General features: G+C 32.6%; 2 protein-coding genes across 2 annotated transcripts; both read left to right on the top strand.

Moving 5' to 3' along the window:
• The first annotated feature begins 233 nt into the window (after positions 1-233).
• On the top strand, positions 234-3,504 carry LOC133692663 (WAT1-related protein At5g47470-like). Its single transcript, XM_062113767.1, has 7 exons — positions 234-796; positions 891-956; positions 1,588-1,704; positions 2,152-2,377; positions 2,476-2,637; positions 2,875-3,026; positions 3,134-3,504. Exons 1-7 carry the CDS (start codon positions 597-599, stop codon positions 3,258-3,260), a joined length of 1,050 nt encoding a protein of 349 aa, XP_061969751.1. The 5' UTR covers positions 234-596; the 3' UTR covers positions 3,261-3,504.
• An 8,201-nt stretch (positions 3,505-11,705) lies between these two features.
• Positions 11,706-12,701, top strand: LOC133681648 (zinc finger protein ZAT9-like). The gene has a single exon (XM_062104743.1). The coding sequence runs from the start codon at positions 11,706-11,708 to the stop codon at positions 12,699-12,701; it is 996 nt and encodes a 331-aa protein (XP_061960727.1).
• Positions 12,702-16,346: the final 3,645 nt, after the last annotated feature.

Genomic DNA, 16,346 nt, shown 5'->3' with positions numbered 1-16,346 from the left:
ATTTTCTCCCTTCTGAACAATAAAATCCAAAAAAAGGGAGAGACTCTTTGTCAAGGAAAAAGAGAGAAAAAGAGAGCCGTGGATGGAAGACAAGGTAGGTACGTAAGAATGGCCAGGAAAAGGACAATAAAATACTCACTCTATGATGCGCGAAGGACCGGGAGAGAAGACTGGTAGAGAAGCATTCATGAAGGTTAGGCAGACATAATAATAGACTAACACAAATATGAGAAAACCATTTGTAACAACACCACCAAAAAAATCCCAAAAAGCTAGCCAACAGTGAAAGAAAGGCAATGCCAAACTAAAAAAAAAACTGGTTTTGTTGTATATCAAGAGAAATTCAAACTGATCTAGAAAGAAAAAGGTCAGATACCCCTTCTCTTAATCTCTATGTGAATGCTAACTGATATTGCAAGAGAAGTAGGGCTGCAAATAAGAAAGAGAGAGACAGGAAGATGTCGGCATCCTCCACTTGGGTTTTTATTTTGCATGGTGAACCAATTATAAAAGGAGAATAGAGATAACATAAAGTCATCCCATTTGAGTGGTTTTGCTGCTTGGAGGGATATTTTGCTGGGAGGAGATATTTCGAAATGGTTTGGTACCGGGAGAAGCTAATTCTAGAGGATTTGGTGTTTGTAGGAGGGTTGGTGTTGGTGCAATTTGTGTATGCAGGGAACTCAATTTTGTTGAGCTATCTCATGTCACTTGGCCTTGAACCTCTAACTATTGTTATCTTCTCTACTTTTGCCACCTTCCTTATAATCTCCCCCCTTGCCGTCTATTTTGAAAGGTCTCTCTCCCTCTCTGAGTATCTCTCTATCATCTGTCTTTTTTTATAAACATGTGTGTATCTGGGAAGTTGATGGTTGATGTTTATGTTGCAGGAGCAAATTGCCAAAGGAATTCAGTTTGAAGTTGCTGATTCGGCTGGTTTTAATTTCTTTTGGAGGGTAAGGCAATGATTAGGATATCCAATAAGTTTTTGAGATTTCATGTCATCAATTGCAATATTTACAAGCAGTACTGAATGTTAAAGTTAGAGAGCTATATATACTGCCTGCAAAACTCAATCTTTTAGCCCTCTGTTCTGTTCATTTATTCGTTCAAAAATGTTCTCTTAATTGGTAAGCCTTTGTTGTCAATAATTAACAATATATATATATATATATATATATTGAACAAAACACGTTGTATGCCCACATCAGAAAATTTTTCGACATGAATATCCACTTGCGAGTCACTCACTACAACATCCACTCATGAGTCACTTACTATCACTTTCGGATGATGATGAGAGATATTGATCTTTCAAGAGTTATGGGTGTCTGAATCCTAGCATGTTTTGTTCTTTTATATATATATATATATAGACACACACACACACACACACACACACACACACACACACACACACACACACACACACACACACACATCTCCATTGTCATTTCATCCATGGATTTATCTATTGTTTGTAGATATTGTTACTTTTTTTCTGTGACTGACCAAAAAGCCTGGACACTGGACAGTGATTCATGGAGCATGCACTCAAATGGTTTTCTTTCTTTATTTCATTTTCAGGGTTACTTTGTTTCAGTCCTTATTCCTTAAGGGGATAAAGCTAACTTCACCAGCAATGGCAACAGCCATGCCGAACCTTGCTCCAGGGATTATTTTCATTATTGCTTGGACATTGAGGTATCCCTTCCAAATCCCTTTTGTAACACTTCAATTTAGAAATTTTCTTTCTTGCCAAACATAATTAATTACCTAAAGAATTTAGTCTCGCTCCAGTCTAATTGAGTAATAACAATCATTTTGTTTGTGGACTGGAAAAATTCAAATGGGCTTTCATATTCCATCTCTTAAAAAAGAAAAGAAAAGAAAAAAGGGCTTCATATTTAAATGCACGGAGAAATCAGAAAACAAACATGGTCAATGAGTTATTATTGCTCGAGGAGCACATTGCTCTTAGCAATTTGATCTGCAGCTCTCGAATTTGAGCCTTCGTGTAGAACCGGCCAGGGTTAAAAAGAGAAAGAGAAAAGAATAAGTATATTAGCTAAGCATTTGGTAACCCTTCCTCTCAATACGTTTTCGTCTACAGTCCAGTGATTGATATATAATTTGGCTGCCCAAGTGCAGGTTAGAGAGAGTTAAGCTAAGTTGCATATACAGCAAAGTCAAGATTGGAGGCACATTATTATGTGTTGTAGGTGCCCTCATAATGAGTTTAATGAGCAGCACTGGAACAGCTAAAAAGTTCTCAAGTAATCCTCCCCCATCAGATATGTTCGACGTTCATAAGATTATCGGTTGCTTGTATCTCATGGCAGCAGTTTTTGTTCTATCAAGCAATGTTGTATTGCAGGTGATGTGTTAGATCAATATAATGTAGGAATTAACTGCGTAAATACTTTTCTCTGCGTTATTTTAATTTCCCACATTGAGTTTTGCAATGTGTTACAGGCTACTACTTTGGTTGATTTTCCTGCTCCAATGTCCCTGTGTGCCATAACATCATTGATCGGTGTGGTTATAACTGCAACTGTGCAGTTGGTTCAAAACCACAAAGTAGACTTTGGCTGGCCTGTTGTGAGACTTGGGGACCTCATTTGCTATTCTGTACTGGTAATATCACATCGTTCTCCCTCTTTCAACATTGATTGCATGTATAGATTTTTTGCTCATTTTTCTCATAGGAATACAAGAACGGCAATTTCCGTTCTAGTGATTAGAGCCACTATCTTCTACTCTATGCGCGCTAACTTGGAACCATTAATTAATAAGAAAATGTACGTTGTGTCTTGAAAACATCCTGAAGTTTATCAATCTTTTTTACGAACCTGCAATGATTTGGATGCACAGGGAGGTGCTATTGGTGGAGTATGTGTGAGCTTCAATGGATGGGCAATGAAGAAGAGGGGTCCAGTTCTTGTGGCCGTGTTTAGCCCCATTGCAACAGTTATCTCAGTTGTTTTTTCTGTTATTGCCTTTGGCGACAGGATTAACCTAGGAAGGTATTGCTAGCCAGAATCAGTCGCTAATTATGACAAGAGCACCCAATATATACTGCGGTCACCGTATTCTTTTTCAGTGTGCTTACTGTCTGCGTTCTCTTTTGCAGCCTCGCGGGTATGTTCCTCATGTTCAGTGGTCTATACTCCGTGCTATGGGCTAAAAGCAAAGAAGGTTTCCCTTCTGATGATCACCTGGAAAGTGAGTTTGATCCACAGAAGCCTCTCTTGGCATAATAATTAGTGTCAGTACTCAGATATAGAATATTGCCCTAATTTGTTTCAGCAGCAGCCGTTATGTAAGAGGGTATATATATGGGGACAATGGAAACGCTAGCTTAATCATAGTTGCCAAGTACTTTACTAGAATGACTTTCAAACGTGTAAATATTGCTCTAAGATACTGAAAAAGGAATAACTAGTGGCATGAACACAGGTATAAGAAAGAATAAAATCCATATATAAAACTTGCGTTGTTCTAGATGTTGGGCACCACTTTATTATTTCATGCTTTAATTGATCTAGCTAGGAAACAAATAAAATTGTTAAGTTTAGAAGAAATCTTCATAAGAAAACTTGTTTGATCTCTTAAACAACTACTCTGCGCACCAGCAGTATGATTCTCTCCTCTTGTCTGAGCTCCGGAAGTTGTAATCTTAACAGCCAAATTACCCCATTGAGGACTCTGTAAGGTATGGTTTCTCCCCCTTCATAGGCTTAGCAATGGATGGCCTATCTCAAAGATCGATAACGCGTAGAAAACTTTGTGGAATGAGTTTGTTTGAGTTGTGGTTGTTTTTTATTTTAAAATATATTAAAATAATATTTTTTTTATTTTTAAAATAATATTTTTTTTATTTTTAAAAAATATTTTTAAATCAGCCCATTAAAATGATTTTAAAAAATCAAAAAAATATTAATTTAAAATAAATAAAAATATGATTAATACTTTGATTAGGCAAGAATGGTGTTTGGTGACTAGCTTTCTCATAAAACAATAATGATATAGCACTTGATTTTGAAGTCTTGTTTGGCCTCTTGCATTGCTTGAATTGCCGAATTTAGTCCGCAGTCTTACCACGTGGAAAATTAAAGTTTATTAATTTCAAGGCATGGGGCCATCACCGGGATTCATCGATTACTTTCCATAATAACTTGCCATTGCGGTGTTTACTCTTGGATAAATTACAATAAAATAAGATTATAGAGAGTTTAAGATTTTGATTAAAAAGAGTCTCCATTTAAACAATATATATAGTATAATAAAACCTTTTTTAAATCCAAAATCTTAATTTCAAATATAGGTAAATTAAGACATAGAAATTTAAAGAAAGCATATATATGACAATAATAATTTCACTACTGATTGGATCAATTTTGTTTTGATTTTCTCTTGTAATATTCTTTCTCTGATTCTTAAATATTTTAATTTCTTAATTTAGCTTTTTTTTTCTAAACAATAATTAAGAGCATTCTGGTATAAAAGTGAGTTTGTCAAATCTTCACATTTTTAGATTGTGTTTTTAATTTCACGGTATGATTATTATGATTTATCCTTTATTTTTTTTAATTTCTGTTTCTATTTTTCGTAAACATACATAAACTGTATATCTTGAAAAGGCAAAAATTCTCCTTTTATTTTTTTTTATCTATAAAGAGGGGAAAATGAAAGCACGTACGGGCAGCTCATATAGCAAGGGTTTTTTAATTCCCGTGCTAATACTTCTAAACGAAGAAAAAAAAAGATAATAGTATATTAATTGTTAATTTAATCTGTTTTTAAAATTATTTTTTTAGATAATTTTCATGGTTTTAATGTAATGATATTAAAATATAAAAAGTATATTTTAATACATTATCAATTAAAAAATATCATGTGCAAACACACAAAAATCAAGTTATTAGAAAAGGCCCAAATCAAAATAATAAAAATGAAGATTCTATGCTTGTTTGCTTCTGCCGGCCCCCATCAATTCCCCTTGCAACCTTGGTGTGATTTTATTTTTATTTTTATTTTTCTTTTTTAATTCATTTGCCTTTGCCATTCTTGTATACCTTTCTCACCATGAAAATTGTTTCTCTCTTTTAACACACACTAAAAGGTACATGAGCAGTTTGTTGCATGAATTTGATAAGATAGAGGTAACTGGCCGTTTCTTTTGACTCCTGTTCTTGTGTTGTTCTTAGGATCAAATTGTCAAGGGAGCAAGATCCATCACTTCATGTGTAAAGGATGCAGATCAATTGATTAAATTTTAATTTTACTTTTTAGAAATTATCAGATTAAGTTATATAAATTATAGAATCATTAAAAATTTATATGATCATTAATTTTAAAATTTATAAATTTAATTATCTTGAGATATTTTGGCTATAAACATGAGTCAAATTTTGTAAAAGAAACTTCCCAAGTCGAAATGGTTCCTAATAAAAACAATATGCAGCTACTCTTGTAATTTGTTAATTGGTTAAAGCTCCTTTTCTATTGATCTATATCCTTCTAGACTTTTTATTTTCCTTATAATGGACATGAGTGCAGAATTTTAAAGGAAGACTTTTCAATATCATGGGATGTTTACGTGTTCAGATATTGAGAATAATTTTATTTTAAAAAAAATTACTAGTTTATTAGCTTATACTATGCTAAGTTGAGATTAAAAATAAATAAATGTGGAAAAAAGTATTTAGGCTATAGAAAATTATTTTGTATTGTTATTAAACTCAACCTAACAGGTTAATTTTGAAACTTTTCGACTTGATTTCTTATCTAACTTGGATTTAAAATAAATCAGTGTAAGAGTTGTCTTGACATGTTCCATTAAACTTAGTGAGTTCAAAAGCAACTCAAATAATTGATAAAAAGCATGGTTTGACTATAAAATATATTTACAATGATATCTTTTTTATTATTTTGAGATGGTGCTATCTTATATTAATCTGGACTTCACAACTTAACAATCCAAACCCACGATCAAAATCATAGGCTCCATTGGGTTTAAAAACTTTTTTAAAACTATTTTTTATTTAATGATATGGTAAAAAAGATAAATACTTGTAAAATTAAACATCAATGAAGTATCAATATTTTTATTAGAAACTATGTTAATCTTATAAAAAAAATTAAAACAAATTATAAATATCAATTTATAATTAATCAAACATTGAAAGAAAAAATTATCAAGCTAGTGTTTGACATGTACAATTTTTTTATTTATCTACAACTTTTGCTATGCACCACGTGTCAATTTGTACATGTACATATATATCCACTGAAAATACATTGTTAAAAGGGCCTTCCTAAAGCAATTCTTACTGCTGTGCAAATCAAATTCCAAACTTCAAGTATGGTTTAATTAATTAAATTTTAAATATATTTTTAAAAATTATAAGTTTGAGTTTTATAAATTTTAGAGCCATTAAAAATTTATATGATTATTAACTTCAGAACTCGTAAAATTGATTAAAATATATGTAAGTTAGTCCAAATATTCATGTTAATAAATAATAACAAAAAAATCTGATCCTAATTTGAGATCCAAATTAAAGAAAGAAGAGAGTATTGTTAATTTGGATGGTGCGGATGATCATAATAAGAGGCTCGTGGTTGATGGAGGCTAGTCCTAGCTAGGGATGATCATATAATTAAAACTCAATAGACACAAACATGTACAAACATGAATTGATAATTGTTAATTTGGTATATTAAGGGAACTATTGGTATTGCGTTTGTACCTGCGTTTCGTCAAAATTTGAATTTTTTTTTTTTTGCTAAAATTAAGTGTGGTTTGTACTTTTTAGATCGTTTTGATGTGCTGATGTCAAAAATGATTATTAAAAAATAAAAAAACATCATTGGCATGTATTTCGGCACGAAAAGCTATTTGAAAAGCACCCGCAACCACACTACCAAACACGCTCTAAAACTCAATAAATACCAACATGAATCAATAATTGTTAATTTTACATAATGAATAATAGATGTAGTAATATTGTCAAAGCCAATTCAAATCTAATTGAATATATTTTATTTTTTATTGAATAATAAATAATTGTGATATATATATTCAAAACCTAATTAATTAATAAATAGTAGATAGAATATAAATATAAAAAAAGAATACCCGTGAGCGTCCTTCCTCATCTCTAGCAGTAGGAAACCTTAACCATGCTTTGAGATAGGAGTAGGACCCATGAAAGAGAATTGCGATCCAACATGTGAAACAAACCAGGTGTTGGTTTCCAATTGATGGAGCGTCACGTATGCAAAAAGTCTTTTTTAAGCTGCCTAGTAATTAATATAACATGCCTTTCACCTACGATTGCACGTCTTCGGTAGACTGCCTCCGACCACCTAGCAAGCCCGGTAGTCCGGTGCCTTCTTTCTTTCTTTCTTTCTTTTTTCCGATGAAGTGACCAAACACCTTGCTGTGTCATGAGGGTTAACACATGTACACCATTGTCTTCATTATTCAAATCAATAAACACCATGCATTTTGATATATATATATATATATATATAGATTTCTAGGGATTTAATAATTCAATAATTATTAAATCCAGCTTGTAAGGACTCTATCTATCTAGTGATATTTTACTCCAGCTTCAACACTATTCAAATCTCTTGTTTTATAGATTGCGTTTTGAAAGCAAGAATCTCGAATTATTTAATTTAATATTTTTTTAATTTCATAATTAATACCTAGAGATACTATTTTAATTTATCTCTTTAGACTTTTTTTCTTTAATATTTCATATAGATAAATTTTATATACTTGATGTATTCATAAAAATAAAAATCTTTTATTTTTAGCAATCATAATTAACCTTTAATATAAAATAAAAAAAATTATAAGTTAAATATTTGCATACACATCTATCTCATGCTTTTATATAGAAGATGAGATTCTTGCTTTAAAGTTAATAACTATTTTTTTATTTATTAATTAATATATTTTTTTATTTTTTTTATCAAGCATTAACTTTAATTTTTCCGTTTCTCAATAAAAAAAAATACTATCATCACTTCATTTTATTATATTAAAAATCAAGTTGAAATCCTACCTGCATCACAGCCTACATTAAAAAACTAACTTTTACAAAAAAAAAAAAAAAAAAAAGAGAGAGAGAGAGAGAAGCGTATGTACGAGGCCGTTAATTTATACAATCTGAACTCACCTAAATTTTATCCCAGAACAAGAAAATTGGTTACTTGTCTTCATAACCAGTTCTGGAGGTTGTCGTCCGATCTGCCATGCACATATTCAATTAAGGTGCTCGTCATTGTTTAATTCCAACGAAGCAGCTGAGATCCATTGAAGACAATTCCTACCCTAAGACCGAAAGAATGCAGCAAAATCATTGGTCATAATTTTACTGTTATCCATCTCATCGTGGCTAGCGAAACCAAAAAAAAAAGGGACGTACGAGCCAATGTAAAAACGAACGTAAATGCCTTGGTACAGGCCACAGGGTACGGTTCATTGCACAGATATAGAGGCTTGTGGGCGTGGGCCGCTTATTTTTTCCTGACAAAACTGAATACGTGGAAGATACACCGCTGCCTTCAAGCACTCACCAATGTTTATGCATTTATTTATTACCAAATGGACATTTTATAAAGCTGCTCTCAGTAAATAGCTGGTGTTATTTCTTTTCTAAGTTTTTTTTTTAATAAAAGATATTTTTTTCATATTTCTTTTCTAGTTTTATCTATTTTTTCTCTGGAATTAACCAATAAAATAACTAATAAGGCATGTTGAATGGTAAGAGAAGGGGGGGGGGGGGGGGGGGGGGATGGTATAGCCTTCATTTTCGTGTCTCAATCACGGCAAAGAACAAAAAAAAGAGAGCGTCAACTGATCATAAAGTTGCCATTACAGACCGGAGATGATGGCGTGGTGTTTGTCATGCGTGGCAAGCACCATCGGCGGGCGCTGGTGGGTTTATGACTCTTTCTCTTGGTCTAATTGACTGTTATTTGTGTTTGTATACAAATTACATTGTGCTTGATTCCTTTTATTTTATTATATGTTTAGTGTTGTTGAGCTTTTAAAGCACAATCGATTTTCTTGTTAATGTCCTTGTTATTTAAAAAAATAAAGAATTTGTCAATTTTTAAAAAAATAAATAATTGTTTTTTTATTAACATGGGTGTCCGAACCAGTTTACGTGTATCTCGATTAATTCAACAAGTCCTTAAGTTAACAACCATGTAAGCCTCAAGTAACCATAAGGTTTCTGAAACTCGAACTTGTAACCTCTAGAAAACAATTTTACAGTCTGATTAATTGAATTATACCTCTTAAAATTAATATTGTTTTTTTTTTAAAACAGACAAGTCGGTATCCTTTCTCTAATCAAAAAGCGCAAATACTTAAGAATTTGTTTTTTAAAATAAAATAACAACATTTTCAATTAATTATTTAACAAATTACACAAACATCAAAGATAATGTTTTACATAAACTCAATATCATTTTTTTTCTATACTATTTACTATAACGAGATTAAAATATTTTCTGAAATTAATATTATTCAAAATTGAATTAAAAATACTTTTTTAATTGAAAATTATAAAAAAATAATAAAAGTGATGAAAGAAATAATGATGGATATGGTTATGACATAATTACATTTACATGTATTGTAAGCTGGTAGTTTAAGAAAAAAAAATATTTTCTTAATAATTTGAAAATGTTTTTCATGGTTAAAGTGTATAAAGAATAAGAAAGTGAGTGTTTGTTTTTATATAAAAAAAGTTAAAATTGTTTTTTATAATATCTTTTTCAGTATTTTTTATGATTTTAACGGGTTAATATTAAAAATAAAATAAATATTTTTAATATATTCTCAATTCAAAAGCAAATTTAAAAAAGATATATATATATACATTAACAAGCACGCTTTAAACTTAGATTAGAAGAATAGCGTGGAAAAAGGATACGGTATAGGGCATAAAAAAGCCCCAGCCGGCATGCTAAGCCGCTGACTGTCACAACCTCGGAAAGGAGCAGAATCTTGTGGATTTTCTAAACCAAATTACTGCTCATCAATGCACATAAATACGTCAACGTTTAAGCTACATTTTCCCCCTTTTTAAAAAAAAATAATAGCCTTGCAACAGGCTCAGGTCATTTCTTCCGCGAGATATTAATTTCCTGATAAAAATAAAAAGGGCATCCACTCACAAATGATATAATAATAATAATAAAAAAAAAAAGAAGGATGGCGCGTGGATACATCACCAATGGGCCACCCGAGTGCCTCGTAGCTAACAGTAAACGAGCCTGTTCTTCATGCCTTCGAACCTCGACAAGAAGAAAATTAAGAGGAAATAGAGACACGTATTTACGAAATAGTCATGGACATGGGCATTAAAGGATGGCTCCTGTCCGCAGTGATGAAATTGCTGAGTCCACCCATTTCATTCATGATTCACTCGCTTTTACACTCCACCAAATTCAACAATACGAGTGATTGGGACAACTAATGCTTTTACATTTTATTTTATTTTTATTTATTTCTTATATCAGGTTGCTTTGAAATGTAAGCTTGGGAGAATCTTCAAAGGGGCTGTATAGTACATAAAAGCGGGTAGAAGAAGAAGAAGAAGAAGACCATAATTAATAACATACTTCATAAATCAAGTCACGGAATTGGGAATGCGAAAGTTCACCAATGGGGCCAAACAAAATTGCTTCATGGAGTTGACGAGTGTAGTTAAATTGATCAGGTCATGTGTTTATTTTTTAGAGTTTTATAAATTTCAGAGTTACTAGAGACTTATATAGTTGATAACTTCAAAACCAGTAAAATTAGTTAAGTATACGCAAGTTGATCCGGATACCCAAATTAATACAAAAAAATCCGTGTCATGGTTTCAAATGTACTCACATTATAGGTTATTTTTTAAAGTAATTTTTATTTAAATATATATTAAAACAATGTTTTGTTTGATAATGTTTTGTAGTAAAAGTTGTTTTATAAGGTATTTTTCACTTAGAAATGTATTAAAATAATTTTTTTATTATTTAAAATTTATTTTTAATATCATTTCATCAGAATAATTAAAAAACACTAAAAAAATTAATTTAAAATAAAAAAATTTAAAATTTTTCATAAACATGATTCAACTCAATTGTACTAGCAAACACAACCTTAAATTTATTGGGTGAAGAAATATAAAAGGATGGATGGTGGACTGTATATCCCCTGGAAATATATGGAGAAAAATAAATGAAGATAGAACACCATAATTGTCTAACTGGCATTATATTTTATATATATGGGCTTCTACAAAGTGGTAAAAAGAAAAGTTTAATGCCCAAATGGGCAAGGTTTGCACGTTACATGTCCCGCTTTCTCCATTCACGATCACACTTTTTGTTTTTTTAATGTTTCTTTAGCAATTCTAAATATCATCTAAATCTAAATAATAACTATATATAGACTACAATTTACAACTGTTTTCATTTTTTTTAACTCTCCAAAATCCAAATCATAATTTTGGGTTGTGTGTCTTTTGGTGGAGGAATGCTTGTCACCTACTCCTTTTAAGTTCCCCCGATCCTCTATTCTTCTCTTAGTGCCTTCTTCTCTGCAAAGCAAGCTTTATAGAAAGAGGCTAGAGAGAGAAAGACAGCTAAAACAAGAAAGCTTTGATCTTTGCTTGCTAACTGCTTCAATGGAGAGGCATAAATGCAGGCTCTGCGTTAGAACTTTTCCGAATGGCAGAGCTTTAGGTGGTCACATGAAGGCCCACTTGGCAGCAACTCGGCCGCAACTCGGCCTTGATCGTAATGAGTCGTCCTCTTCCTCGTATTCTTCCTCTGCTGGTGAAGAAGAAGTGCAAGAAGAGCAAGAAATCATCAAGATCAAAGAAGCAGTTGAAGAGAAGTCCCTGGCTTATGGATTGAGAGAGAATCCCAAGAAAAGTTGCAGGCTTGCAGATCCTGAGTTCTCTTTTGCTGTTGATACTGGGTCTGTTGTTGTGCAAGATAGGGAGAGTGAGACCGAGTCAAGAAACCCAACTCGAAGACGATCCAAGAGGATCCGTAAATCATGTGGTTTTGGAGAGAGTCAGAAGCAGGATTTTGATGTCAAGAAAGTAGTAGACTTCAAGAATCCGAGTTGGGGCGAGTCATCATCACCAGCTGAGCCGGAACCGGTCAGTTCTGTTTCTGATACCTCTCCTGAAGAAGATGTTGCTAGGTGCCTTATGATGTTGTCAAGAGACGTTTGGATGAGAAATGATGAAGAAGAAGTTCAAGAACAAGGTGGGAAAGATGGAGAAAAGTCGGTCGATATGGTGGAGGAAGCAGAGGAGATCAAAGTCAACAAGATTCGCGGGAAGTTTAGATGTGAGAAATGCATGAAACTGTTTCGATCTTCAAGAGCATTGAGTGGTCATAAGAGGATTTGCTCGTTAAATGCAACTGAAGCAAGAAATATTGCCGCTGCAGGTGATGCTAATGACAGAATTTTTGAGTGCCCATATTGTCTCAGAGTGTTTGGGTCTGGGCAAGCACTTGGTGGACACAAAAGATCGCATCTTATAGGTTCTTCAACTAGTACTAATGTTGTTGCTGAAGCATCAACTAAACTCGAGAACAATATGATAGATCTTAACTTGCCTGCTCCAGTGGAAGATGATGAATTCAGTGTGGTGTCTGATGCATAATCCATTAACAGTACTCAAGCACACCTCTGAAGTTCATTGTGGGATCCGAGGTTAAGATGCCCTGTCTTGTGCAATTCAATCAAGTGGGTGACACATTACCTTTACCTTTCATCGACAGATCAACGCTTCTTAGAATTTTTTTTAAAATTTTTTTTGGGATTTTTGATTCACTGGCCGTCTGCAGTTCATTTCTTTGAATTCTCCGCAAGTGCCTTGTCATAGATTAGATAGTTTAATTAGGTAAATAGGGATTAAAGTAATGTAGTGGACTGGAAGCATCCTTCCTTCTTGTTACAGTAATTGTGCTGAAAATTCATTTCTGTTTGAATTTAAAGTCAATCAATGCTAAAATTCATTGCTTGAACTTTCCACCACTTCCTCCTCTTCTATCATATTGGGTTGGTGAGTGATTTGTTCACAACTTCACGTGTTTGTGGCGGCTACAATTCAAGTATTTGTTGCTCATTGTGTCTGAAGCAAGTAGCTCTGCTAGCGCCAGTAGTAATGTGCTCTATTCAAGCGGAGAGCACCGCCCACACACGCACACACAGATGTATATGTAAGTTGTTCCGATTTCACTTCATGTGTACCCCATTTCATGATAAAAGCATATTTCTTGGTGTTTGCCTGTGGACCTAGAACATGGTGATATCTGCAAAGCACCAAAAAGCGATAAAAATTCTGTTAATCTGTCCTGTTCTAGACTTCTAGTTTCCAGCTGTTCCTGTAAACTGTCTACTCCCTCGCATTAATAACTGTTATTATTTTTTATTACAGTTTTATTTCATAATCATTGAAGTAAAGTTTTTTTTTTTTTTTAATCTCATGATGGGCTTTGTCTAGTTGGGAAGAGTTGGTACTTGCCCTTCTCTTTTGCAGGGGTTTGTAATTTAGCTTTGAAGTATAAAATCAATGATTTGAAACAGTTCATGAAAGGACAAAAACAACTTCTACGCAATGTGGAGTTATTTTCCATGGGGTGGGATATGACATCCTTGAATGTGATTGGAGAGAAGGTCCAAATCGCTTCATTTTCTGAGTAAAAATTACTACTACTATCTATCTATCTATCTATCTGCCTATCCGCCTTGAAATGAGCAAAAAAAAAAAAAACCTGGCAAAAGGAGGAGCCATTGCCATCCTGTTCTTATCGAAGAATCAGTCAGAGTTATTATATACATCAAATGCTTTTTTATATAGATACCAAAAGAATGCAATTGACTATAGGGTTTTAGTCGAATAAAAGAATGGTCTTTGCCCTTTAAGGCTCCCTTCTTTGATGCATGTGATTCCTTGTTTTATAGGAATTCTGATTAAAATCACAGACTGAAAAGCCCCTGTCCCTCCCTCTTTTCCCTTTTTTAATTTTTCATTTTTTATCAAAGAAAAAGAAAAGGAAATAAGAATTCCTTGCAATATTTACAGCGTTCTTCAGCCTCCATGTCTTTTTTCGTATTGCATTATTGCGGGTTGCAGATTTTCCTAGTATCAAGGGCAACATCAAGCCAGGAAAGTGTCGTCCCTTTCTTTAATTAGTTCTATATCTTATAAGACACTGTTTAATGCCGACATGCGTAATTAGTTTCTGATATGTCTATGCAATTTCTGGTGTAAAAGCTATGGTTATTGCAGAATTCTTGAAATAATATGTACCTTATACACACTTTCAATGCCTACAGGCTACATAGCACTAGGAGTCCAAGCAAAACAATCGGCAAATGTCATCTGTTCATGCTCTTGAACAAGTTTTTCTCATCTTTATCAAACATGGTTCTTTCCCTCTGAGATGCTTGTACTTTTAAGCAGGACGACCCCACATTTATTCCAAGTTCTTGCAATTTTGATTTTAGAGTGTTCTTTTTTATAATTGCATCATCTTTATCATGCCTATGGTAAAGTAGGAGAGCATATAAATCTTTATCAAAATATTATAAATGCCGAAAACAAGGCGTGCTTCTAATCTCTCCAATGATTAGAGTCATATGAGATATTGTTACTTTTTGAAACACAAAACCATCATCTTTGCCGTTTCCCTCTTAAAACATGCATCGCCGTATATGAAACTAACATATATTTTGTTTGGTATATGAAAAAATAATTTATCATATAACTTGCAGTATAGATGAAGATCAGATCATGGCATGACCTGCGCCGCATCGCTGGTCGGATCATTTTTTCTCTAAATATAAATAAAATGCAATGGTAATGTATTTTCTTTAAAAAAAATTATAAATTATAAATCCAAAGCATATTAAATGATGTATTTTTTAAATACTGAGATACGAACATGCTAGACAACATCTATTTTTAGAGAAAAAACATTAAGACAACAACATACTGGATTGACTCAGACTAATCCTAGTTAACTTGTAAAATCTACAACGAGGGTTATAAGACTGTAATAAACCTATAGAAAGCAAATCAAAAAACAATTATGAACCCCAATTCCTAAATAACTCAATGTTAGAGAATGAAATTAAAAAAAAATCTATAAAAATGACGAAAAAAACAAGTTGAGTTAACCCGGGTAAATCAATTGAATTCGCAACATAGGCCATAAGAATTGAATAACCTTATAGATGTCAAATCAAAAAAAATTATGAAACTCCATTCCCAATCAACTAAATATTGAAGGACAAAAATGAATAAGAAAAGATTCTATTTTTATAAAATGGCAAAAAAAAGGGCTCGAGCCAACCCATGTATACCTTTCAAACTCGTGACACGAGTCACCAAAATAGGATAACCCTATAGAAAGAAAATTAAAAGAAACTACAAAGCCCAATTATCAACCAACCAAATATTGAAGGATGAAACTGCAAAGAAAAAAAATTCTATATTAAAAAAAGGACAAAAAAAGACTTGAGGCAATTGGGGTTAACTTGTCAAACCTCGGATCTAAATTATGAGATTAGGATAATCTCATAGAAAGGAAATCAAAAAAATGATGAATATCAATTTAGAATCAACACAATGTTAAATAATAAAATTGAAAAAAAAAACAACTAAAGAAAAGAGCCTAATAAACAATCCAAGTTAACCTGAGAGAACTTTCATACTCGCGGCCCAAGTCATGAGACTAGAATTATCTCATAGAAAAATATATATATATATATATATATATATATATATATATATATATATATATATATATATAATAAAACTCAATTCTCTCAACCAACCAAAGGTTGAATGATGAAATAAGAAAAAACAATTATTTAAAAAAACAAAAAAAAACTTGAGCAAACTTGGGTCAACGCGAAAAACCCATGACTCGAGACATAAGACCAGGATTATCCTATAAAAGGCAAATAAAAAGAATTATGAAGCTCAATTCCCAACAAATTAAATATTAAAAGATGAGATTTTAAAAAAATAGTTAGTAAAAGTAACAATCAAAAGATTGAGGACGAGAAGTGACACTAAAAAAAGGTTATGCAACCCACTTTGGAATTTTGGAGAGTGATAAGCGTTAAAATTGAGGCAACGAGAGAGAAAAGAAATGAAAAAAAAAAGAAGAAGAATAGTTCATCAAGCCAAACTAGAATGCCCATATCGACACGTGCCGCACATGGAAGGTGCGAGGCAAGTAGGAGGCCAACACGTAACATGCACCAAAAACTTTTTCCAATTCTTTTCTTTTTT

The sequence above is a fragment of the Populus nigra genome, chromosome 1, assembly GCF_951802175.1.
Source record: "Populus nigra chromosome 1, ddPopNigr1.1, whole genome shotgun sequence".
Taxonomy (NCBI): Eukaryota; Viridiplantae; Streptophyta; class Magnoliopsida; order Malpighiales; family Salicaceae; genus Populus; species Populus nigra.
This window is presented reverse-complemented; position numbering and strand designations above follow the sequence as displayed.

Coding starts and splice junctions, on each gene's coding strand:
- LOC133692663 (XM_062113767.1), top strand. CDS start 597: ATGGTTTGGTACCGGGAGAAGCTAATTCTAGAGGATTTGGTGTTTGTA. Junction 957..1,587: donor GTTTTAATTTCTTTTGGAGG/GTAAGGCAATGA, acceptor TTTCATTTTCAG/GGTTACTTTGTTTCAGTCCT. Junction 2,638..2,874: donor TCATTTGCTATTCTGTACTG/GTAATATCACAT, acceptor TTGGATGCACAG/GGAGGTGCTATTGGTGGAGT.
- LOC133681648 (XM_062104743.1), top strand. CDS start 11,706: ATGGAGAGGCATAAATGCAGGCTCTGCGTTAGAACTTTTCCGAATGGC.